The sequence below is a fragment of the Diabrotica undecimpunctata genome, chromosome 8 (genome assembly GCF_040954645.1).
Source record: "Diabrotica undecimpunctata isolate CICGRU chromosome 8, icDiaUnde3, whole genome shotgun sequence".
Classification (NCBI taxonomy): Eukaryota; Metazoa; Arthropoda; class Insecta; order Coleoptera; family Chrysomelidae; genus Diabrotica; species Diabrotica undecimpunctata.
In genome coordinates, this window is record NC_092810.1 from 112427198 (window position 1) to 112453407 (window position 26210).

Sequence of the window (26210 nt, forward strand, 5' to 3'; positions counted from 1 at the left end):
TCAGCATCTGACTTGGCGGCTGAATCGAAACTCACCAACCCCAGGCGTGGTGTTTTAATCGCCAAAAAACCCTCAATGAAATGTCGAGTTTCAGAACTAAAATACCCCAGGCTAGCAGAACTGAACAAGAAAAACTGTTTTCAAGTTATTAGGGCCATAAACTCTAAACATTTTTTTTAACGAATTTTTTTGGTAACTTGGTAATTTGGTAACGTAGGTACCAAAACTCCTTTTGGCTCCGGCAAGCTTTCCTCATCTTCACTACTTTTTTAGGCCACGGGCCGCCGCTGATAAAATCTGAGTTTATTTGCGACAAAATTGCATGAAAATTGCGTACGAAAGCTGAACTTGGAAGAAGGACACTTGAATCAAAAGATATCGAATTTTTACCATCGAACTGATACAAATTTTATTAAACACTGATTTCGCGCGCGTAACTGACATTCAAAATCGTTAATTAACATTTTTGTTTAAAATGATATCAGTTACATTTTTTATTTAAAACATTTTTTTATACGGCGCGGCGTACAGATTATTGGTAAATCGATTGTTTTGCGTTTTTACCCCCCTACTGGAGGGGTTTTAGGGGGACGACCGGTTGTGGTAAACTTTTTTGCATCTTTTCTGGAGTCCCAAAATTAATATTCTCGGCAAAATTCAGCTTGTTCGTACGATTTTTAGAGGTTCAATGGCATTTTCGTTCCTGACGACTGGAGAATTATACTATATACCTACAAAATTATAATTTAAAACATCTACATTTATTATAAAAATATTCTATACTTTTCCGACGTTTGTATAGTTGGCTATACTTACTTGTCCCAAAATCGTAGTTGAATAATAACTTAACTAAAAATTTTTGATAATATTAAAATAGTATTACTTCTTTTACATATTTCATTGTCATTACATACTAAAATCAAAGGGCTTTCTAAAAAGACATACCGTTTTAATCCGCTGTCAAGATAAATACTTCCTAATTGTATTTTAAGCAGTTTTCGAAGAAGGGGCTTAAACAAACCGCCGCAGTATTTACAAAACTACCTGCTTCCAGCTTAGTTAAATAAATAATTGTAAAATAGGGTGTAGCTTTGTTTGGTTGTAAACAAATAAAGCCCACGTAATAAAATGCAAAATAAGAATTTAGCATCAACTGTCGATTTCCTGAACTTAAATCAGTTTTCTGTTAGATTCCGGGAGGTGAAGTTACCGCGTAGTTTATTTCATTTTGTAGTAAGCAAAGCATATCTTGTTGGAAAATCACAGTGGCTGTTTATAACTGTCTTGTGAATGTTGTAAAAGTGTTTACACGGAAATATTTTGGTGTGAATATGGTTCAGGTGAGTGAGTCTTTATTTTTTATATTCTTCTAAAGTTTCTTTGTGACTTGAGGTTTCTTCAAATGTCTGTCGCTACTCACAAAAAATACAGATTGTAGCCGAATTCGTCCCGGTTCTAACTAATATTATTTATCTCTGGGTAGTTTAGTAGTTTTATCAATTTGAAAATAAACAACATCTGAAGAATATCAATTTTATTTGTTCCAGAATTTATAGTAGGGTTGGTAATTTAATAAAATGAATAATGGCTAATACTCCAGTCGTCAGAGACGAGAATGCCACTCAACCTCTATAAATCATACGAACAAGCTGAATTTTGCCGAGAATATTAGTTTTGGGGTTCAAAAAAGGATGCAAGAAAGTTTACCACTTTTACCACTGGGCTTCCCCCTAAAATCCCCCTCGCAGGTGGGAAAAACGCAAAAAAAATGAATTTGCCAAGAATCTGTACACCGTAGAAAAAAATGTTTCAAATAAAAAATGTAGCTGAGATAATTTTAAACAAAAAGTCTTTAGCATTTTTTGTGTAGAATGAACCATTCTCTTAGAAACAAAGCTTGAAGCGACCGTCGATTATGGAAGTCAGTTACGCGCGCGAAATAAATATTCAATAAAATTTGTATCAGCTCGACGGTAAAAATTCGATATCTTTTGATTCAAGTATCGTATCGACAAAAATCAAGATGCGTTTTAAATGTAAAGAGTTCAGCTTTCGTATGCAGTTTTTGTATTTTGCCGCAAATAAATTCAGATTTTATTTTATACAGGTGTTAAATAAATAAACGTGGTGCGATTTTTGCCATTTTTATGATTCTCACGAGATCAGTACAATATACCCCTTTCATTGACTAGCCACTATGAAATTTCGATTACTAGAGCTTAGCCTTTAAAACCCATAGCACGAAATTTTAGGTTTGAGTTTTGGCAACAAATGTGAGGCAATTATATGCTTAAAAAACGCTGGATTTAAACTTTCACACAACAAACTATCTAAAACAATAATTCTTTTTTTAATTAGACTAGTACTTTTTTCAAAAGAACAAGACTTCTGCAATAAATTACACCAAAAACCGTCTTCTTAAATGCATTTCCCGTGACGTGTGATCGTTTGTAATGTAAAATATTAAATTCTGCGTTTTTTATTCATATTTTAAATGCCTCACATTTGTTCCACAACTCAAAATTGAAATTTCATGTCATAGGTTTTAAAGATTGATCTCTAGAAATGGAAATTTTACTACAACTGATCAATTAAAGTGGTCAATTTTATTGATCTCACGAGAATTGTAAAAAATGGCAAAAATCGCGCCACGTTAATTTATTTAACACGTTTATAAAAACTGAGTTCATTCTGGGCAAAATACAAAAACTGAGTTCATTCTGGGCAAAATACAAAAACTGCATACGCAAGCTGAACTCTTTGCATTTAAAAGTTTTCTTGATTTTTCTCGATGGGACATTTATATCAAAAGATATCAAATTTTTACCGTCCAGCTGATACAAATTTTACTGACCACTGATTTCGCGCGCGTAACTGACATGCAAAATCGACGGTCGCTTCAAGCGTCGTTTCTAAGAAAACGGTTGATTCTACACAAAAAATGATTATAAACATTTTTGTTTAAAATTATTTCAGCTACATTTTTTATTTGAAACATTTTTTTCTAAGGTGTACAGATTATTCTTCTTCTTAAAGTTCCATCTCCTATCGGAGGTTGGATATCATAACGGGTATGGTTACTTTGTTGGCTGCTGCTCTGAAAAGTTGTAGTGAATTATGCTCTTCTTCCTATGCTTCTTCTTCCTTGGATCCTTCCTTGCATAATAATTCTCAGCAGCTCATATTTTTCTCCTCTGGTTATGTGACCCAAATACTCTAGTTTTCTTCTTTTTATGCTGTTCATAATTTCTAACTCCTTATTTGGACGTCGTAGTACCTCAGCATTGGTAATCCTCTGAACCCACTGAATTTTTAATATTCTTCTGTAACACCACATTTCGAACGCTTTTATTTTTCTTATGTGTTGTTTCTTCAATGTCCAAGCTTCCATTCCGTATAGTAAGATAGAAAATATGTAACATCTTAGAGCCCTCAATCTGAGATGCAACTGAAGGTCTATGTTGGTAAGCATTGTCTTCATTTTCACAAATGCTTGCCTTGCAGTTTCAATTCGGACTTTGATTTCTCTGCTTTGGTCATTTTTGTCATCAACCCAGGTTCCCAGATATTTGTATGTCTCCACTTTTTCTATTTGGGTTTGCTCTATCAATAATCTTTCATTTCCATGTTGCGTTTTTGAGACAATTATAAATTTAGTTTTTCTGTTGTTTATTTTTAGTCCGTATCTAATGCAATAATCGTTAATTCTATTTACCAATTCTTGTAGCGATTCCAGGGTGTCTGCCATTATAACGGTGTCATCAGCGAATCTTATGTTATTTACTATTCCGTTTACAGAGATTCCATCACCCAGATCCGCTATCGCTTCCTGGAATATGGCTTCACTGTACACGTTAAACAGTAATGGTGACAGAACACAGCCCTGTCTTACTCCTCTCTTTATATCTATATTTTCGGACTTTTGTTCTTCTATCTTTATATTGGCCTTTTATTGGCCACAGATTATTGGTAAATTAATTTTTTGCGTTTTTACCCCCTACAAGGTGGTTTTAGAGGGAAACCCGGGGGTAAAAGTGGTAAACTTTTTTGCATCTTTTTAGGGTCCCAAAATGAATATTCTCGGCAAAATTCAGTTTGTTCGTATAATTTTTAGGTGTCAACTCTCTGACGACTGGACTATAAATTATGACAAGTATATCTTCTCTCTGTTTTTTATCTCTGGCAACCCCGTAAAATGTTCACACGTACGGTAATCAGGCGTCTTGTCACCTGACTTATTTAGTATTTATGGTGAACATGTCACGAAGATGGCTTTAGAAGGACGGGTCGATGGAGTAATAGTGGCTGGTAGAAAAATCTCAAATTTAAGATTTGCTGATGACACTATACTCATAGCAGCAAATAAACAAGAAATGCTAGATCTCTTGCGAAAAGTTGAGTTGGAAAGCATTACAGTTGGTCTTAAAATTAATAAAGACAAGACGAAAATATGCTGATATATAGGTTAAACATTATTCAGCTGAGTTACCACGTGCAGGAATACCAGATAGTAGACAGCCTCAACTATCTCGGATCTTGTAATGGCAACTGGGAAGCAAAAGTTCCGAGCCGCATTGCTATGCGTCGCCAAACTAAAACTCTCTCAAAAAATCAACATAAGATTTGTGAATACACTTGTATTCTCAATATTTCTATACGGGGCAGAAACCTGGACTCTTCGTGAGCAAGAACGCCAAAAAAATTGATGCCTTTCAGATGTGGTATTGGAGAAGAATACTGCGCATGCGCATACCTTGGACAGCTCATCGAACAAACGTTTCCATTCTTAACCAATTTGACATTAAAAAAACGGCGTTTGGCACTTAAAGAGTACCGACAGAAGTGAGTACTTCTTATAGCGCGTTATTACTATAATATCCGGGTCAATTAAATGTTATGTCGGGGTATATTGACCCGTTAATATATTTTTATAATAACACCACAAATTTCAAATTCTTTTTTATAAATATTTTTATAAAATTTAAAAATCTTAATTTTTTCTATAAAAATTTTGTTAAAAAGTTTAGTAATTTTCAGAATTTTTTCATAATTTTTTAAGATATTTTCATTTTTGCATAAGATTTTTATTATTTTAATTTAATTTATTTTTTTGAAGTGAATAGTTTTTATCGCTCCGTATGATGTATTTGCACGGCCCCGAAATAATATTTAGCGTAACTCGAAATATTGAACAGATACTTGCAACATACGTAGGCGAGCCGATAAGTTGTTAGCCTTACCGCCCGATGGCGCCACTATCTCAAGATCGTGTAATACAGTCTCGTAGATGGCTAATGTCAAAATTTTAGCTGAATCGGACGCATAGTTTTGTTTTCACCGCGTGTGAAAGCGGGTTTTTGTCGGCAGATTTTAGAAAAATGGAAAAAAACAATATCGCTCGGTGATTCGATTCTTGTTTTTGGAAGGAAAATCGCGCAGCGAAATCAAAGGGTGCTTGGATGCTTTGTACGGTAACTCTTCTACTTCGATGGCAACCGTCAAAAATTGGTTTAACGAGTTTCAACGTGATCGCACGCCAGTTTTTGATAAGACATGCCTCGGTACCCCGAAGATGACTACCAATGTAATAACATTTTTTTTTTTAAATATTAAAATAATGGGCCCAATTGTTAACACAATCTACACAAGCGACTTTTACCGATCCTACCTCTTTTCTCTTAGAACACTTGTGTATGCAGACGATAATGCATATCAAATCAGCTTGCCGGCATATCAAATGAACTTGGCCGAAAGATGGTGTTCTGAAATGAAGATTTAAAATGATTCCCACCTGCGGCTCTACTGAGAAAGAATCGATGTTCAATGATCAGTAACCTATCTGGGAGTCGAATTAGAAGAACCGGTTTCTTTGTGGTATGCCCTGAATTATAATTTTAATTTTAATTAATCACCTGACCATCTCAGAAGAATCGCTCCTCTTTCAAATCTAACCTCTCAGAGCTAAACGAAAACAAGCCTGCTGCTATATCAGGAATATCTGCCGCTTTGCCATTTCCATCAGTATAAATCGTTTGACTCATCCTAATCTACCAAAGATCCTTGAAGAGGCTTCAAAATGTTTAAAACAATAATCCCCTCTCAACATATTTAATTTTCATATCCAAGAAAGAGTAAATTAACCTGGATTTCGGTATATTTTTAAGAATTTTTTTACAATCGCAGATAGTCAGCAGAGTTCCTCAATTCAAAAGCATAAATTACAGCGAAAAATCTTTTATATTCAATTTTGACATTTGAATTCGTATATTATTAAATTATTGATATAAAACATATATATCTACATTAAGAAGTTCTTAGAATCTACATTAGTCATTTCACCTAATAGGGGAAACTATTTACTCCTATCATTCAGCGTATGAATCAGCGTCTCATAAGTAATTAAAAAAAACTTTGTACTGAAGTATTATTCCAGAGTTACTTTTCAAGTAACCTCCGAGATAGAGTTAACTATGAAAAGTTTTGGAAAAATCCCTTAAATATCGCTAATAAAGAAAAATAGTAGTCACAAGCGGTAACCTAAAGACACGTATAATCTAGGGCCTATATAGTTGAGCTTGTTTCTTCTCTTTCCAGATTCATCGAACTGGGGATGAATATTATGATGACGTGAAAGAACACAGTCAAACTCAATACTACTGATTAGATACATAAACTGAAGAATAAATTCATTACACACGTTCCTTTACGTGTTGGCAAAATCGTGCTGGGCGTGAAGTTAATAGAAAAACCGGCTATAAATGTACATTCTTTCAGACGATAATGCCGAAGAAACCTTCAAAATAAGCTGCAGTCTACTGAAATCATGGTATCAGATGACATAAAAGGTCCTAAAGGTCCGTCTTTCGGACAACCTGTTAAATAGTAATAGAGTATTAATAGATATGTATGCCCTTGGTTATTTACAAACTTTGAGGTCAGATACCTACGTATTGGTAGATATACAGACAAATATGTATGAGTACTATTAGTATAGAAATAACTATTAACCTTTTCGTTGATTTTATTCTAATGTTCTTACCATTTTTATAAATATTCAGACACTTTCCAGGTTCCCCTAACGACAGTAATTCCCCCGACAGCTATGCCTCCCACAGTAATCCCCCCTACGACGATAGTATGCCTACCGTCAGTCGTGACAAGTGCACCAATTATTAATAATCCAAATAACCCCGCCGCTAACGATGTGTCGCAGTGCGCAGCCGTACCGAGACCCGGTGCGGTGCAAAGTTCCAGTTCCGTTCCTTATTTAGCCTTAAGTACCAGTCAACCAATTAGAGCCGTTTCTACACATAGCAAAGTTAAACCAAAGAATTCCCAGGGTGGAGGTAATAGGAACAGGTAAGTCATTTTTTGCTTTAAAATAATTATTATATATTCACATATCTATTCACATATTCGCTGAGAACCACATGTTATTTAGCTATACAGAATGCGGTACGTTCCTGAAGTGGACAGCAGTCCTCTTGAATTTTTGGCCGAATTGAGTTTTTGAGCCGTCATTGGTTTGAATGTGGTTTTGACGTTATATTTTGCTAATTCGATTATAAAAGTTATCGATGCTACTTTAAATTTTCCAGAGAGTCCTATTTTGATTGTCTTTAAAACAAGCATATTCATAGTTCTTCACTTGACAGTATCCTTTTTTACTATGTTCATTACGAAAATTCGTGCTACCAGGTTCTCCAGAATTAAGTTGTTACTCTCCACTTTCTTTTCTCTAAGTAAAGTAGCTTGCGTTTCAATATAAACAAGTGTTCGTTTAAATCCGAATTTTTAATAAAATATTTTTTTCTACAGTACAAGAAATTGAAGAGGGTGACGGATATATGTAATAATGATACCAAATCAAATACGTCGTTTACTAGTAAGAAAATGAAAATAATGTCGGTTCTCAACATTGTAATAGCTCCCCTTATATTTCAATAAGTAATATGCGGTTGTATACAGTGAGCAATTTGTAACAAAAAACATATTCACGATGTGTTTTAGCAAATTAAAATTTTGTCAGCATAAATTATCCGAATTCTTAATTCCTTACATTCTATCAGTGGCGCTTCATGAAGGTATCGTAATTAAATGTATTGTCTACATGAAAAATAGTTAAAATAATATGTTAAAATAGACCTCTTATGTATTTTAGAAAGATTAATAAATGATACACTAAATATTATAACAATGAAAATGATTTTGTTCTGTGATTTAAAATGCTCGATATCGAACCTAGCACCTTTAACACAGATATAGTAAATTCATTCTTAACCGATTTGAATAAAAAATATATTACGTTAAAGATATCTATGTTTAAGATAATAAACTTTTTTCTTTACTTTACTTAATTTATAAATCATCATTGTGACACGTATCTATGACGTGGAATGTATACTGTAAATCGTCTTATTTCAACTTAATACTTTGTCTTACCTCACAATAAAAATCAAATTAACAGTAAAGTTACACTCTACTTACATATTATACTTTATTAACATTTCCGGAACGGAAGATCCTCCATCAAGAGATAGCTTTTAAACTGGGACTTCTACAAACAAACCATCTCCTATACTATCAATACGTTCGTGAGAGTATGCTTGAGAATGACAACTACAAGCTATACTGGGATTCCACTGTGCTCACAAACCAAACTGTAGCACATAATAGACCAGATCTCGCGTTAATTAATAAACTAACGAGACAAACAACACTAATCGATGTGGCGATACCTAAAAACAATAATCTGCGTGTTAAGTAAACGAAAAGATCGCCAAGTACAGAGATCTGGAAATACAAATAAGGAGACAATGGAGAATGGAAAGTACTCGGACGATACCTATTATTCTTTTTATCACTGGAGTCATTTCAAAGAATCTCCTAGAAAACATAAAAATCTGGGTCTAAATGAACATCTATATAAGATCATTCAGAAAGCTGTGCTACTTTCGATGTCCAGATGCGTGCGAAAATTTTTGGGAGATACACCAACGTACCAAGTCACCTAGGACTCGATAACATGGAAAGAGTCTCACCAGAGCTCAATCCTTTTGATACCGTAGGTATCTGGGATGAGTGAATTTTCCCCTTAGAGGGAGTGTGAGCCGTATGGCTAAATCTGGATAATAATAATTGTTAAAGATCCTCATGTCCAAAATGACAAATGCCGATATGGATGCCAAGCCCAAGAAACCATCCAACATCTTACCGGCGGCTACCAGGCGTTTGTCGGTACTGATTATAAAGAACGCCATGACTCAGTAGGAAAGATTATCCACCAATAACTAGCTGACAAACTATTACTTCTCCAAATCGACCATCTCGCTTATTATCAATACGTCACTGACAGAATGCTTGAAAATAATAACTACAAGCTATATTGGGACCGCACTGTGCTCACAGACCAACCAGTAGCACATAACAGACCAAATCTTATAAACTTACTAGACAAACAACACTTATTGATCTGGCGATACCCAACACCAATAATTTACGTGTTAAATACAACGAAAAGATCGCCAAGTATAGAGATTTAGAAATACAAATCAGACAATGGAGAATGGAAAGTCTCAGACAGTACCTATTATTCTATCTACTACTGGTGTTATTCCCAAAAACCTCTTAGAGAACATAAAACAGCTGGGTCTAAATGAACATATGTATAAGGCCCTTGCAGAAAAATGTACTCCTCGCAACGTTCAGATGTGTACGAAAATTTTTGGGAGATACTCCAACATACCAAGTCATCTAGAGCTCGATAACACGGAAGGAGTCCTACCAGAGCTCAATCCTTTTGATACCCTAGGTTTCTGGGATGAGTCAATTTTTCCCTTAGGAGTGTGAGTCGTATGGCTAAATCTGGATAATAATTAAATCAGAAATAAATACGCCATGGGAATTGTGGAATATCCCAACAGTTGACGGTCGTCTTGGTAATGAGTCACCCTCTTCAATAAATTCTTGGACCAATAGTAAACTACGTGAATCATATAAATGAAAGTTATTTTATTTGTTTATAGCTTCATTGTTAATTATTTACATGTAATCCTATATTGCCAATTATAGACATAATTCATAATTCATTCTACTGATTAGGTATTAAAAATGCGAATGCTGCAACTCATAATAATAGAATCAGTGATTCATACTAGTATTACCTACAGAAAAATGTTAAAAAAACTGATCACCTTAACAAAACAAAAGAAATAAAAATTTATATTTTAAACTAATTTTTTTTATTAAACAAATATTTCTCTGTATCAGGGTCTCTGAACATTTCGTTTTACGAATACTATATTATATATACACTTAAATCTACTATCTACTAAATTTGTTTTTGTTATATTTCAGAAATACAGTATTCGACCAGGCGATATCTGTTCTAAAACACCCTCAATTGGGTAAATTTTATATGATCCTATTTTTTGCTTTAGTCGCTTCGAAGTGTTATTAAAAATGATAATTTTACTATGCAGACACCTCAAAAGGTGGCTAAATTTGCTATCAAACAATTTGTGAAAAAATTAGAAAAATATATTTTTTTGTCTCCTTTTCTTTGCTTTATTTAGGCAGCTATGCATTTTATAAAGAGTTTGTGAAGATAAAAAACTTTTGCAATTATATTTCCTGTAAGGTATAATTATTGATTTCAAATTGAACAAATAATTATTATTGCAAAATTATCAAACCATTGAAAAAGGGTCAAAAATCATTGTTTTTCAGTAATCATTTTCAGATATGTAAAAGTCACATAGAAATCCCGGATCTATTACTCAAGCAAGCAAGCAAGCAATAGTTTAACCCAGCTTGAGTGACTTGCACACCCCTTAAGTATGACATTAGTGAGATACAATTCATTAGAGCGAGGAGGATTAATTCGTGTAATCAGTAATCACTCCGCTCCGCCCCAATGCTCCAGATCATCCACTTCTCCCCGATAGCGCTCTAATGCGCTATAGAGGCTTATCAGCAAAGTGCTTATTGTGTGGGAGTCCTGGGTACAAGGCCTTCCACACGAAATCGTACCTCGAACAATGCAGGCCAGCGTAAGGCGCTCTATTCCCGCTACCTCTAGTGACTTAAGATCGGTCCATGATACTATAACAAAAAAAGAAGTCAACGCGCATGTTCTTGTGACGTAAGCCCGAGACAACTTTATTGACTGCAAGTTAAATGTTCATAAGTGTTCATGTTAATTATATTGCTGTGTTAATCGAGTTTGCTATCCTGTGTATTTCAAAACGTAGTGAATGATATTTTTATTTATTCATTGATGTAGATACATGAAATACTTTGTATATTCTATTGTTATATAAATTTTGTGGTGAAAACATTCAGTTCATTTAATAAAATCCCCAAGCGCTAAAATGCATCGTTAAAATATACGCCTGAAAATAGACGCAAAAGAAGAATGGAAAAAAGAAATATATTAAAAAACATGTATTTTGGTTTTAGACACACTTTAACAGCAGAGCAAATGTTTCTATATATAATAATAAATGTTTCTATAGATAATAATGTATACTAATGCCCATTTTAATATAACTTGAAGTAATACTTTATTTTTGATAGGTCTTTAAAAAAAGTTACTTTGGATGTATGTAGTATGTAGTTAACTGGAACATATTTTTCATAGTTATAATGGCGACACATTAAAAATAACAAAAAATTATTAAAACTTAATAGAAGCTGCAAAATATGTAAATGTTAGCGAAGATGTAAAATTACTTTTTTTTTAGATGTAAAATGCATTTTAAAATACGAATTCTAAATCAAAATATTAAAGATATGTAATTACAATATCCGCAAAAGAAAAATCACAAAGATTGTAAAATAAATATCTAAATGATATTCATAAAGTCTCAAGTATGACCCGCTTTTCCTTTATAATCAAATTCTTTACATTTTGCCGGCCTTTTATATTTAATTTATGCTTTGTAGCAATATTTATTTTGTTTGTAATACAGACAATCAAATCGTTGATTCATATATTTCTTTAATTAATTTTACAAATTACTTTCTAAACTATTCTAATTCTAAATTCTAAAACTAATTCTAATTAATTTTCTAAACACGTTTTCACATAAAGTAACTAGTTATGACTTCTTAGTGCAAGATATGGCATCGATGTATACTTACCGTTAACAGTTTAAGTTTCGAAGTTGTTCATTACAGTAATGGAACAACGTTGCCATATGATGCATCGTTAAAATATAATACATACAAGTCCCCTGGCTTTGTCTCGCTATGACGTCATGCTCAAAGTCGATTAAAATTAGAACGGCAAGTGAGCATATCTTGTTGTTATAGTATCATGAGATCGGTCTGTATTGCTTGCTCGGGCCTCGAGTCCCCGCTCTAGGCTACACCCAGTTCGGTGACTCGGCGCTCGAGGATGTGGGTCCCTCTTGCCTGTTTTTTGGGTTTTGCTATTTTTGTGGCTTGCGCCGTTTGTTAATGTTTTATTAATTTTTTTTTGGTGGGCGAAGCCGTTTTATGTGTTTTTTGTAGATTTTTTTGGGGGCCGTCTGAAACATATGAAGAGTCGGCGAGAAAAACGATTAAAATCCATTTTTAGGCGAAAATGTGTTCAGCAACAGAAATATAGGTTTTTGTGAACCGGACCCATTGGTATACTTTGCAGTGAGAAAAACGCTTAAGCTCTCGAGATATCTACGGTACAATAAACTCTCTGTGGGGAAATAACGGTGAGGTTCCTAGCGTCGGCGCGAAGAATGACGAAGTTCCAATATTCCCGGTAATTGCCGACATTATATTGGTCACCGCGTCAGTCAACTTTTGATGTTTGTTACTGTGGTTTATTATTAGATTTACAGAAATACTTATCGGAAAGGTACACGTGATTTTGACAAAAATTTAGACTAGAACATTAAGGTTGTTTGTGTCCATATTGTACTGAATAATTATCAAGTCCCGTTAAAACGGTGAAATGGAAGAGAAAACCAAAAAAAGACAATCTTAAAGAGACGCCGAGCAAAAAATCTAGAGTCTGACCTAAAAAAATTCAATGACAACACATATACATTCAGAGTAAGGTGTACTGATTTAAGTGACGACCAAACACTGTTAGATATCCAGGTCTGCTGCAAAGCTTTTTTCGCATTCCATGGAATTTCTGGTAGGAATTTCTGGTAATTTAATATCAAAATTCAAAGGTTACTTAAGTGTTTTGGGAGCTCAGCAAAGGATAAAAGAGGTTTACATAAAAATAGGCCACACCAAATTTCAAACTTTATACTTGACGACGTGTGTAAACATATATCATCTTTTAATATCAATCTTAAAGTGCAAGAGATTGCACTTTTCATTAAATACTTTTTTGTAAGAATTGTAAGATATTTTTTTGTGTGAAAATTTTTCCTTAAACATAAAGTACATTTTGGTGATGTTTAGTTCTTCAGGCAGATAAGTTTCGGATATCCACGCTCCGATACTTGTTCGCAATGTGACGAAATGAATAGTCAGTCAAGACGCTACAAGCCAAAATAAGAATATGCACAGTAGACAACGAATTAAATAGTTGAAATACATAATTGCGGAGGCTTTATTGGAATTTAAAGGCAGCCAAAGAGAACATAAGAAGCAGACAGAGAAGAAAACAAACAAATTATCAGATTAGTGTTAGAATCTATTTATTCTTAATGTTATTGAAATGTTTCATATAACTGTAATAATATAAAAGCCTTTAATTTTATAAAAGTGGAAAAAATAGCGTCTAAGGCACTCCTTCTTTCCACTGAATCTGTGAAGCTTCATCGTTTTTCACCCATAAAAAGTAACGTTTCATTGAATTTTGTTTTTTTTTTAAATAAAAGTTAATAATGCTTTTACTATCAAAATTAAAAGATGTGTTTAATTTGTATACGGCTTGTCCTTATTTAATTTTGATATTTTTTGAACGTTTTCTAACTAGTAGGTGTAGATTTAAAGTATAAAAAATGTTCTAGAGTAAATTATGAAATTTGCGACATTCATCGTTTTTCCCGCCGACTCTTCATATAAAATCAACATTAGTAAATACACTGCCATGTCAAAGGTGAGCGCTTTGTCTTTTTTTTAACCATTTAAATGCCAAAAATTAAATATCCATATCATTTTTTTTGTGTTAAAAACAAAAATATACAAAAAAATTGAAATTAAATAATTGTACAAAGCACAACTGTAAAATACCAAGCCTTTTATTAATATGTTGTACTGTAATTGAAAAAAGGTATTATATTTGTTTATTAGCTTAAAAATTTTACAGTTGATTTAAGAAATACCCTCTTCTCTTCTATATCTCTTCTTTGCTGGTGCACTCCTTTACTGGAGGTTTGCGATCACTACATCTTAGTGTTCTATATTCTGCGCCACTCTTAGTAATTAATGAATATTGCGAAGGCATGATACTCCTCTTCGGCTCTCTATCTTTCCTTCAATTATTATTCGTAGTAGGTTATATTTATTATTTCTCATTATGTGACCTAGGTAGGAGGTCTTTCTTTTCTTAATCGTTGTTATAAGTTCTAACTCTCTATTTATGGTGTTTAATACTGTTCGATTCGTAACGTGTTGTGTCCATGATGAGACACACACTGAGTATTCTCCGATAAAGCCACATTTCGAAAGCTTCTAGGCATCTCATATTATTTAATTTTAATGTCCAGGTTTCAACTCAATACAGAAGGACCAACCAAACGTAGGATTTAATAACCCTAATTCGGATGTCAAAGCTTAGTTTTAGGTAATAGATAATTTGCTTCCATTTATTGTACATGTTCCTAGTCTGTTTTATTAGTCTTTTTATTTTTATATTTGTATCCCACTTATCATTTACTACTACTCATAAGTATCTGAATTTGTGAACTTGTTCTAATTGAGTATTATTTAGATCAATGCGACAAGTTTCATCGGTTTTGATAATCACCACTACATTAGTTTTTTGAAGATTTATTGTCAGTCTCATTGCTTCACTTGCATTATTAACTCCAACAGTCTAGTATATTATGTAAGTCTTCCATTTTTTCTGCTATCAGAACGGTATAGTCTGTGTACCTGATATTGTTAATATATTTACCGTTTATTTTTATACCAATTTCGGCGCCGTCTAGTGCTTGTTTGAATTTGCATTCAGAGTACAAGTTAAAGAGCAATGGAGACATGCCACAGCCTTGTTGGACACCTCTTAGTATGCGGACGCTACACTAGTAGTGTGGTTGGAATATTTTAAGGTTTCTTTCTTGGTTCCAGTAAAGGTTCTGAATTATGCGGATATCTTTTCCGGCTAACTTCATTTTCTGTAGTTTATACAACAATTTTTCATGCTGGACTCTATCAAAAGCCTTCTATTCGTCGATAAACCAGAGATATACTATTTTCTGGTGATCGAGGCATTTTTGAATGAATGAAAATTATGTTATGATTGTTTTTTCAGGTCTTCATTAAGTTTGGGTGCTAGTTTTTCTTTATTAGCTTCGTTTCGAAGTATTTCAATATTGTACTTCTTTGGTTTGTTTCAGCGTATTGTTTTTAGTTTTGTCTGAGATTGATATCGACTGGATTGTGGTCTGATCCTACATCCATACCTGGGTAGGTTTTTGTACTCTAGATACTTGTTTTAAATCTGCTATTGAACGTTCCAATGCCCTTTTATATGTTAAAATTTTTTAAGTATTTAAATCTTTTTTGTTGGCTCTGCATAATTTTGAAAAATAATAACTTTTTTCAAAAATTTAAATTGTAAAACTATTTTGCGAAAACTTAGTCGAATGTGCTGAAATTTTGGGTGGTGTTTTTTGTATGAAAAAGATTTTCTGGTTAAAAGTTTCTTTGTTGATTTTAAATATCTGAAGAAGATTATTGAAAAGATATTAATTTTTGACCATCTTTGAATGATTTTTGCTAATTTTGCAATAATAATAATAATTTTTTCAATTTGGAATCAGTTCTATCTTGTAGGAAATTTAATTGCAAAACTTTTTTGATTTTTTCTAATTTTTTTACAAATTATTTAATAAAAAATTTAGCCCACCTTTTGAAGTGTCCGTTTAGTGAAATTATCATTTCTAATAATATTTCGAAGTGATTAAAGCAAAAAAAAATAGGATCATATTTACCTCACCCCGAACAACGTGGTCTACTTGTATGTATCATAGTATTAATGGGTAGTGGTGAAGCAGGGATGATTATTTGTCTTAAAGTGGTCGATTAAACTTGCGCTTTAGTGTTCATTTTTTAAGCCTCTCGTGTAAATTATTCCATAATTTCCAGTTAAATTGTTTTATGTACTGATCTAGCTTTATTTCTTTAATATTTTTTATTCTTATGTTAAATATAATGAGAGTACGTATTTTCTTATTAAATAACAGGAGTAACAACAAACCTCCCCCTGGAGCGGTAAATTTGGAGAGAAGCTACCAGATATGCCAGGCTGTGATCCAAAATAGTCCCAATAGAGATCAGCTTAGATGCCAGTTAAAACCACCACCAAGTTTATTGGCTGCTGCTCAGGTGAATAACGTGAAGAAGAACGAGAACAATAGGTAAGCAAAATAAAAGACAAAAATTAATAAAATTTATGTTATTCAATTTTTGTTTTCGAATTTATACTACCAACTACTAAAATTCAAAGAAATGTCCAATTGAACTCATGATGTTCTACTTCAACACTACATTAATCATTTAACATTCAACTAACATGACACATTTCTATTGAATCATTTTTCATTCGATTCAATAGACAATCTTTTAACAGGCAACAACAATTCGCTCCCATTAGAGGCCCCACAGTTAACAAAACATTTACTCCTCCCCTACCCGCGCCTAATAATGCTTACCAGATGGTTCAAGGTGGAAATGGTATCAGAGGAGTAGCTCAGAGAATGAGGACAGTTCCTTTTCAACAACAGCGACCACCGGCACCAACTCCTGTGGTCGTTAGGCACGTTTTTACAGCAGGCCAGGGAATTCCTGTGACGATGGCTGTGTTGCCGCAAGGGCCTGCCATTAGTCCAGAGGTTTGTATACATTTATTAAAATTATTTAGACTTATCAACGATTATGAAACCTGTTTATTAACCTGCTACACAGTTATTACTAACAAAGCAGATAATTACTGATATTTCCTATATACAGTGTGGCGCACCGAAAACGAAACAGAGGCATTTACTGGCAGATGATTCCTTTTTTGAAAAAACGCTCGGACCCGTCGATTTTGTTTTCGAGGGGGACACAAAATTGGCATAAAATCACTTTAACATTTGCAGCCCCTTAAACGGGGGTGGCATCATCCCTAAAACCTTAAATGAAAAGGGGGGTCGAATGATCCATTATTTGAAAGGTCTTTCAACTCCCTTTATAATGATGTAAAATTCATGTATTCAATTCAGTAGTTTTGGAGATTTATTGATTTAAAGTTTAAAGTAGACTTTAATAGGTACATCAAATTAGTTTGTACTTCTTTCAGAAGAAATTTGAGTAAAAGCATTTTCTTGATAAGTAAATGCTTTTATTTACTACGCCCATGGTTTATTAATAATAAAAATAGCAATTGAAGTGTCCTTTGTGAAAAAAAAAGTTGTTTCTTGAAGAAAGATAAGTAGAGAATGCCACGTACTTATTTTAAATAGGAAATAGTACATTAGTTTGCGATTGATTTGACCAATCTTTGTTGTTAAAATATCATTTATTGCATTATACATAAATTAACCATGGTATATTCCACGGCAGAAAGGGTTGAAATTATTGAAATATTTTTCGGAAATAATCAGTGCGCTAATAGAACAGCACACATTTTTAATGAGCGACATGAGAACAATAATGTGCACCGAAAATATGTTCTAGAACTTGTAGCTAAATTTCGGGAAACTGGATCAGTCGCCAATAAAAAACGTAATATTGAAAATCCTATAAGGAACGAAGCAACAGAAGTGGGGGCTTTAGGGCAAGTTATTGTAGATCCTACATTAAGTACCCGCAAATTGCAAACTTCGTGTGGTGTTAGTCGACGTACTATCCAACGGATTCTAAAGGCCCATAATTTTCATCCGTATAAAATTCACCTTGTACAAGAACTTAATGAAGACGATTTTGATAAGCGATTAGAATTTTGTGAAGTTATGAGTGAACGAATTACAAACGATGAACAATTTTTATTTAACATTTGCTTTTCCGACGAATGTTCCTTTTTTTAAATGGCGAAGTAAATCGTCATAATTGTCGATATTGGTCGGACTCTTAATCCCAGAATTTACCATGAGGTACACACACAGCAGCCACAAAAATTAAATGTTTGGGCTGGCATTTTTGGCGATCATTTGGTTGGTCCTTTTTTCTTACCTGGAAATTTGACTTGTGAAATGTATTTGGAATTACTGCAAAATGCCATAGATCCTGCGCTAACAGATATAATTGAAAATCAGAATGATGGTCGATACGTTGAGAATATGTTGATGTTCCAACAGGATGGTGCCCCACCACATTACGCATTAAGAGTTCGGCATTATTTAGATCATACCTTTCCAGGTCAATGGATTGGTAGAAGAGGTGCCGTTGAATGGCCCCCAAGATCGCCAGATTTATCACCTTTGGATTTCTTTTTGTGGGGTTACTTAAAAAGCAAAATCTATGCTACTCAGCCAACATCCTTAGAAGATTTATGACAAAGAATTGTGAATGAGTGCCATCAAATTACTCCTCAAATATTGCAAAATGGCTGGCAACGTTTTCAGCAAAATCTTTATTATTGCATGGAAAGTAATGGTGGTCATTTTCAACATTTACTCGGCTGACAGGTCAGTTCATTCTTTATTTTTTAACAACTTTGCTGCTATGTATTGATCTCCTCTTACGATGATGTATTTAAACTTTAAATCAATAAATCTCCAAAACTACTGAATTGAATACATGAATTTTACATCATTATAAAGGGAGTTGAAAGACCTTTCAAATAATGGATCATTCGACCCCCCTTTTCATTTAAGGTTTTAGGGATGATGCCACCCCCGTTTAAGGGGCTGCAAATCTTAATGTGATTTTATGCCAATTTTGTTTCCCCCTCGATAACAAAATCGACGGGTCCAAGCGTTTTTTTTTTAAAGGAATCATCTGCCAGTAAATGCATCTGTTTCGTTTTCGGTGCGCCACCCTGTATATTTCAATGTGATGTTAACTTAGATAGCTGTTAAAGTGACAATATGATAGCTCATCTTCTGTGTCTTCAAAGAGAACATGACTAGACAATTATTCTACCTTGGGCGCTGTTTATGAAGTTTAATAATTCTCCAGTTCCACTGAGGCATATTACAAATCAACCCGAACCCTCTTGATAAAGTCAAAATATCTACGCACTACCCAATACTTTATCCTTTATAGGTCCTTATCGCCATCTTTTTCAATTACATCAGATGATTTAATGTTTAAGACATACATGATCATATCTTCGTCCCTCTTCTCTTCATATTTTGCTGTATCGTGGTACTCTGTCTCTCAGAGTGAAGTCTCTAATATATCTTTGAGTTATATTTTCAGCTGATCTATGCTATTTCTACGTGAGAATGTCTTGCAGATTCTTGCTTTAGTCGTTATGCTTTGTTCCTCTAGACGTTCTTTATCATAACTTTTTCAAAATTTTGATTGTAGATCGATATATTAGGTTATCGATTATAACCTGTTGGTTATAACCGTAATTCTGTTGGTTATAATCAACAGAAAAAAGATCAGGTGGTTAGTAATTATTTTTCATGACCTCGTTAATGATACATGTTGGAAAGGGGGAACTCTTTGATTAAACCTTGAATTTTGTTGGACAAATATTTTTTTGGCTAATTTAGATAATTATCTTGAGAATAAACAAGAAAAACTCCCGTTGGTAATAAATTTTTGAGAGTCGTCAAATCAACATATTTTATCCCTGCTACCCCTGTTGCTACCACAAACGCAAATTGTTGTAAGGACAAAAGTTAGACGTCTCGTCAAAATTAAGCTAGTCACGAAAAATTAGCTTGTTAGTAATAAATGGTGAAAATGGACCTTGGATCCTGGATTATATTCCATCATCTAGATTTGCGCCTGCTGATTCAATAATTGCTGATAACTGTTTCATTGATGAAAGTAACTGCTGATTTTTTTAAATCTAAATAACGGGCCAACCAAAAAATCGCAATTAGAGCACGCCTTAGAATAGGATTCGTTGGTCAGTCGCTTCCACACAAGGAATTAACACAAATGTCGGATTTCTTTAAAACACAAATTTAAAGAAAATAAACGAATTTAAAGCACGTTTAAACTGTTTTGGTTACTTCTGTAACATATACAGGGGATCGATTCGTCAGAATTTAATGTAATAAAACTCATAAACAAAGTCTACAAAACAAATTTACTACAAAATGAATTAGGTTGCAGATCAAATTAATTTAGAAGTGACACACAAATGATTTCTTGTTGATCTCTTTATGACAGTAGTAATAAAATAAGAAATATGTGCATATTTCGACCTCATAAGGATATAGATGATAGAGAAGTACAGATTAAAAACCGATAGATTAATTAAGTAGATAATTATTAGATAACATCCACAAGGAAAATGAAATCTCTGTAGTTGGCTGTACACATGAATTACAAAAGTTTTATTTAAAAATCCTTTATAAAAGGTACATAATTACACAGACTTTTTCGGACTAAAAACAACCTGTTTTGTTGAAAATATGTTTTGTTGTTAAAGTATTTAACAGATGCTCTTCATGGCAACGTAAGACTCCCAATAGGGGTTGTTGTCGACCCTCAGACCTTGTCTGAATGTGTTCTAGATGGCAACTAATCAATATGACATAAATAGTTTTTGAAAGGATGCCTGAACAAAACAGTCAATGTAACTTGTAGTATGTGTCTTTATCTGACACCAGCCAACAATCTGTAAAATGGACATGTTGAGAAATTTAAAAATTTTAATTTATTATTCCTTATAACATTAGCAAACATCAATATGTTGATTACTATTTAAATGGGAATAAGCCACAATTAAAGCTTAAAATACGTTTATTGACGTTTCAATTTCCACTTCGGAAATCGTTCTCAAAATACAAACATTAGTTTAATAAATATATATATATATATATATATATATATATATATATATATATATATATATATATATATATATATATATATATATATAATTATATATAATTTAATATATATATATATATATATATAATTTAATATATATATATATATATATATATATAATTTATAATTTTAATAATAAATATATATATATATATATATATATATATATATATATATATATATATATATATATATATATATATATATATATATATATATATATATATATTGTTATGATTGTTTATTTTGAGTTCAAACTTAGTTTATTGAGCCAATAAAAAAATTATAGCTTATCTGTTATCAAAAGTAAAATAATTCTTATATTACCTGTGTTCGATGGATTCAAAAGATTTTCTAGTTGTCTTTTATCGGGAGAGAAGAAAGGATAATAATACAAATATATTATATTACAAAGATTTACGTTTCTTTATTTTATATGAACGAATAAAACAATTATTAAATTTTGTCGTTATCTTATCAATCAGCATACAAGAAAATAAATCAAATTATTATGATAATAAGATTATAAAGCTACATACATTTATATTACGTGAAAAACCAATTTTACTTAAAATTTTCTTTACTTAAAAAAAGAAACCACAAAACTTTAAACTTTTGATTAGCCTAACAAAACCTCAGTTCTTAAATTTGAATGCTAATGACCATGATGTCGAAACGATCCTTCACAGATATAAAATTCAATTGTACAAACACTTACAGTTTATTTTCTTTTTGAGTTGTATGTTGGAACATACCCAGAAAAGTCCAGTCTCCTCAAAGATGTGATCTCCCCTCTTTGGCACCTCGGCTCCTTCTGAACGTCTCTGCAAAACTCCTGCAGACTACACAAAAAACACCTGATTTACTTCTCCAAACTCCGCTACTTATTTATGACACCAGGACCTCCTTTTGTTAACTTGATGCCGTAAGAATACTTTCACATATACTTTATAAAATGCCCACGGTAGATACAAGGACCTCTTTTAATCTACTTGTTATCTCCTTCTTCAAACTATTCACTTCTTTACGTTACGCCGGTATCCAAACTCACGAACCACACCCTATCTTGAGAAAAACGACTGTTTCCTTTCGATGACCAAAATATGACTAACTTCTCCTCTCTCATGATCGACTCACCAAATTCCCATTTTAAAAACGACCGTCCAATCAAAATCTTAAATTGTGTTTACCATGATTTTGGAAAAGCCTAATTTCGGTTTCAGAGAAAACTAAATAGCTTACTTTAAAATTGGTTTTTTTTCAATACATCATTTATACATATTTCAAAAGATTAAAATATGGTCATTTAATACTCGACTATACAAACAATGAAAGATTAACTTACAGGTAAAATGTTTTCTAATTCTAAACAAAGGTTTTTTGATAATTTTGTTTGCAACGGAAACAGGTCGTTTGCCAAACAAATTTCTATTCTTATCTACACTAAATCTTATCTTAAATTAATATATACATTTTTGTTTATAATGATTTCTTAAAATTTTATTCCGATGGATATTTTATTTATTTTTCTTTGGTTGGGAAAGAAAAAGTATGACAAATCCCCGCCTTTGCATATGATAAAAATTACTGAATTATGCAGGGATTTTTCTCTATGCAAAAACAATACCAGCATTTTATTCATAATATTTGTAAACATCGTTGATATTATAAATTCCCCTAATCTTGTCTGATTCTATGTGCTTCAACTCATAACTATTTATCCCATTCTCATTGTTTACTATGTACGGACCCTCAAAAACAGGCATTAACTTTCCGCACACGTTGCTAGGTATGTTGGACACGCGCAATGCTCTCACCATAACCTTCTCACCTTTTTTGAAAGTAACTGGTCTTCTTTTTCTATTTTGGTCTTGCCTCTGGATATATTTTTCGTTTGCTCTCCGCAATCTCCTCTGCACATTTTCCATTATCTGTGTGTATTCCTTTTGTTCTCTATCTTCCCATGGTCTTAGTGGCATTATACCCTTCATTATATATTCTGGGGTCTCTTTCGTTACAGTGCTCGGGATGGTATTTAGATACGTTTCTACTTCGGCGACTTTCCTATCCCATCGTCGATGTTGACCCTCTGTTGTAATCCGTAGAAACTTCGTCACTTCCTGTATAAAACGTTCCGAAGGATTACTCTGTGGATGTCTGATGCTAACAAAATTTGTCTCTATTCCCCGTTCTCGAAGTTGTCCCTTGAAACGATCATTTCTAAAATATGTTGCATTGTCTAGAAGAATCCTTCTTGGTGTTCCTACGGTGGCTATAAAATTGTCGATTTTTCTCATTAATTCTTCCCCTTTCGTGGTACGGCAACTGTATAATTTTACATATTTGGAAAACACATCTACCATGACTAAAACATGTTTATTCCTCTTCGTCGTCATAATTAGATCGCTTAACATATCTATTGCTACAATATCTAATTTGTTCCGGGATATAATATTTTTTGTAACGTTTTCATTTTTGAAATTTCTAATTTTATATTTTTGACAGATCTGGCACTTTTGTGTAATTTCTTTTGCGATGCGGTAATCTTGTCGGCAAATATAATTTTCTCGAAAAACCAGCCAGACTTTTCTGCTACCGATATGTCCATTGTCTTCGTGTAATTTCTGTATGATTCTTTCTGCCAATGTCTGTGTTATCACGTATAGTTCTTTTCCATCAATTCGTTTGAAAAATATACCGTTTTCCCTCTCCGCTCTTCTTTTTTCTCTTTCTTCCAGGTCTTCTTGATTTGTTCTAATTTCGTTTAACGAAAATACCCCTTCCTCTTGTGTCAAAATGTTCAATCCTACATGAAAAGCAATTGCTTCCTTTTTCCCCGAGTCTTCATCCCTTGTGAGAGCATCGGCTATAATGTTGTCTTTTCCTTTTATATATCGAAACTCAAAGTCATACTCCTGTAGTAACAAAATGCCTCTATGTATACGATTGTTAACCAGACGATTTTTCATTATATGTACCAAAGCTGCATGATCAGTTTCGATTGTGAATTTTGCTCCCAACAGATAAAATCTTAACTTATTTACACAGAAAAGTACGCTAGCAAACTCTAGTTCAGTCACACTGTATTTTCTTTCGTGTGTTTTTGTCACCCGGGAAATAAAACAAATCGGCACTTCTTGATTGTTTTGTATTTGCGACAAAACTCCCGCAAATTTTTGTATGGATGCATCAGTTCGTAGTATGAAAGGCAAATTGTACATGGGGTGATATATTTTCGTTCCTTTCGAGAATTCCTCTTTTAAAATTTGAAAAGCTTTCTCTTGTTCTTCTTTCCAATTCCATTTAACACCCTTCTTCAATAATTTGATCAGAGGAATTTCCTTCTGGCTTAAATCAGGAATTAGTTTTTTAAAATAGTTGATCGTTCCGAGAAAACCTCTCAATGTTTTTAAATTCGTTGGTCTTGGGTATTCATCTATGAGTTTTACCCGGTCCTCGGCTAAACTAACTGTTTGTGTGTTCAATTTAAATCCTAAATATATCACTTCTTTTTGAAAAAATTGACATTTTTCAACATTCAGTTTTAATCCGGCCTTGTCCAATTCTCCCAAAATAATCTTTATGTGTTCCAAATGACTTGATGTATCTGGTGAATAAATGAGTAAGTCGTCGATGTAGTGCACTATGAAATCTTCATATTTATTTAATATTGTATGGAGAGCTCTTACCAATGCTGCACACGCACTTTGTAATCCAAACGGTACTACTTTAAATCGGTATACAATACCATCGATTGAGAAAGCGGTGTAATTTCTACATCTTTCTGCTAACGGTATTAACCAAAAACTATGTTTCAAATCAATTTTAGAAAACATGTGTGTTCCCGTAATTCTCCCAAAAATAGCTTCGATGTTGAGGGGTGATTCATATTGAGATACCGTGTGTTGATTTATATTCCGGGCATCCAAACAGAGCCTCAATTCTCCACTGCTTTTTTTCACAATCACGATTTGGTTGATGTACGGCGAGTCACATCTCTCTATGATTTGATCTTCTAACATTTTGTTAATTTCTCCTTTCACCTCCTGTCGGTATTTATATGGGATCGGATAAGTTTTCGATCGAAAATTTCCTAAGTCTTTAACCTCAAATGAATGTTCATACTCTTTGGCTACTCTGTTTTCTTCATTTATTAAATCTTCATACTTTCTCAATATTATACGCAATTCCTTTTCTTTTTCTTCTCCACATATCAATTTTTTTTCTTTTTCCTCAATTTCTTTACACATATTTATTTTGTATTCTGCCTCCTCCATTTCGCATACTTCTTCAAATACCACTGTTTCAATTGTACCTTTTTCGTCTTCTTTTGGTAATCTTTCTTCTTTTTCTTCTTCTGGGCTCATCTCTTCTTTTGAGGAAACCCACTTTTCACTTTCTTTTCCCAATCTCCTCTTTCTTCTCTGTCCTTGTTTCATTGCCAAATTCATTTCCACCGTTTGTTCTTTGTCTAAATCATTTTTTTGTTTCTCATTTTCCTTTTCCATTTTCTTACTGTCCTGTTCTTCTTCTTTTTCCTCTGTGATTTTCATCGTGTTATTTTTGAAATCTATCACCACATGTTTTTCTGCCAATTCATCCACTCCTACGATCATATCATGCAACATGTTTGGCATCACAACACATTGTAGTGCATAAAATTTCTTATCCAATCGTACTTTTATTCGTATTCCTTCATTTATCGTTGCCAAAGTCCGTTTATTTGCGCCCACTAAATTTACCTTGGGAATTTTGTAAATCAAATTCGTTAAATTAACTTCCTCTATTAGTTTTCTGTTGATCAGTGTAATTTCCGATCCAGTATCAATCATAATTTTAATCGGTGTCTCGTTGATAAAACCATCTACAAATTTCAGATTTGCTCCACTTATTTTGTCCTTATTTTCTGCCAATTTAATAAATTCCTTCGGGTGACAAAAAATTCCTGTTTGTTTCTTTGTCTTTAGTGAGCGCCTTCGTGAAAAGACGCTTGCTGTTCTTGTTCGCTTCTACTTCTGTCGCTTTGTCTCTCATTCTCACATTCCTCTATGTGTGTGTTGTTGACCGCTCTTCTATTTTCT

General features: G+C 33.2%; 1 protein-coding gene across 3 annotated transcripts in view; it reads left to right on the plus strand.

The window, feature by feature from the left end:
- Window positions 1-26210, plus strand: part of Asx (transcriptional regulator additional sex combs) — a 186186-nt gene that overhangs the window by 145910 nt on the left and 14066 nt on the right. For 2 of the 3 annotated variants that reach the window (XM_072540759.1, XM_072540761.1), the window contains exons 8-10: window positions 7070-7359; window positions 16374-16547; window positions 16745-17021. In XM_072540759.1, the coding sequence (XP_072396860.1) occupies window positions 7070-7359; window positions 16374-16547; window positions 16745-17021 (741 nt within the window). The remainder of the gene's footprint in view (window positions 1-7069; window positions 7360-16373; window positions 16548-16744; window positions 17022-26210) is intronic. The other variant, XM_072540760.1, reaches the window with a different exon arrangement.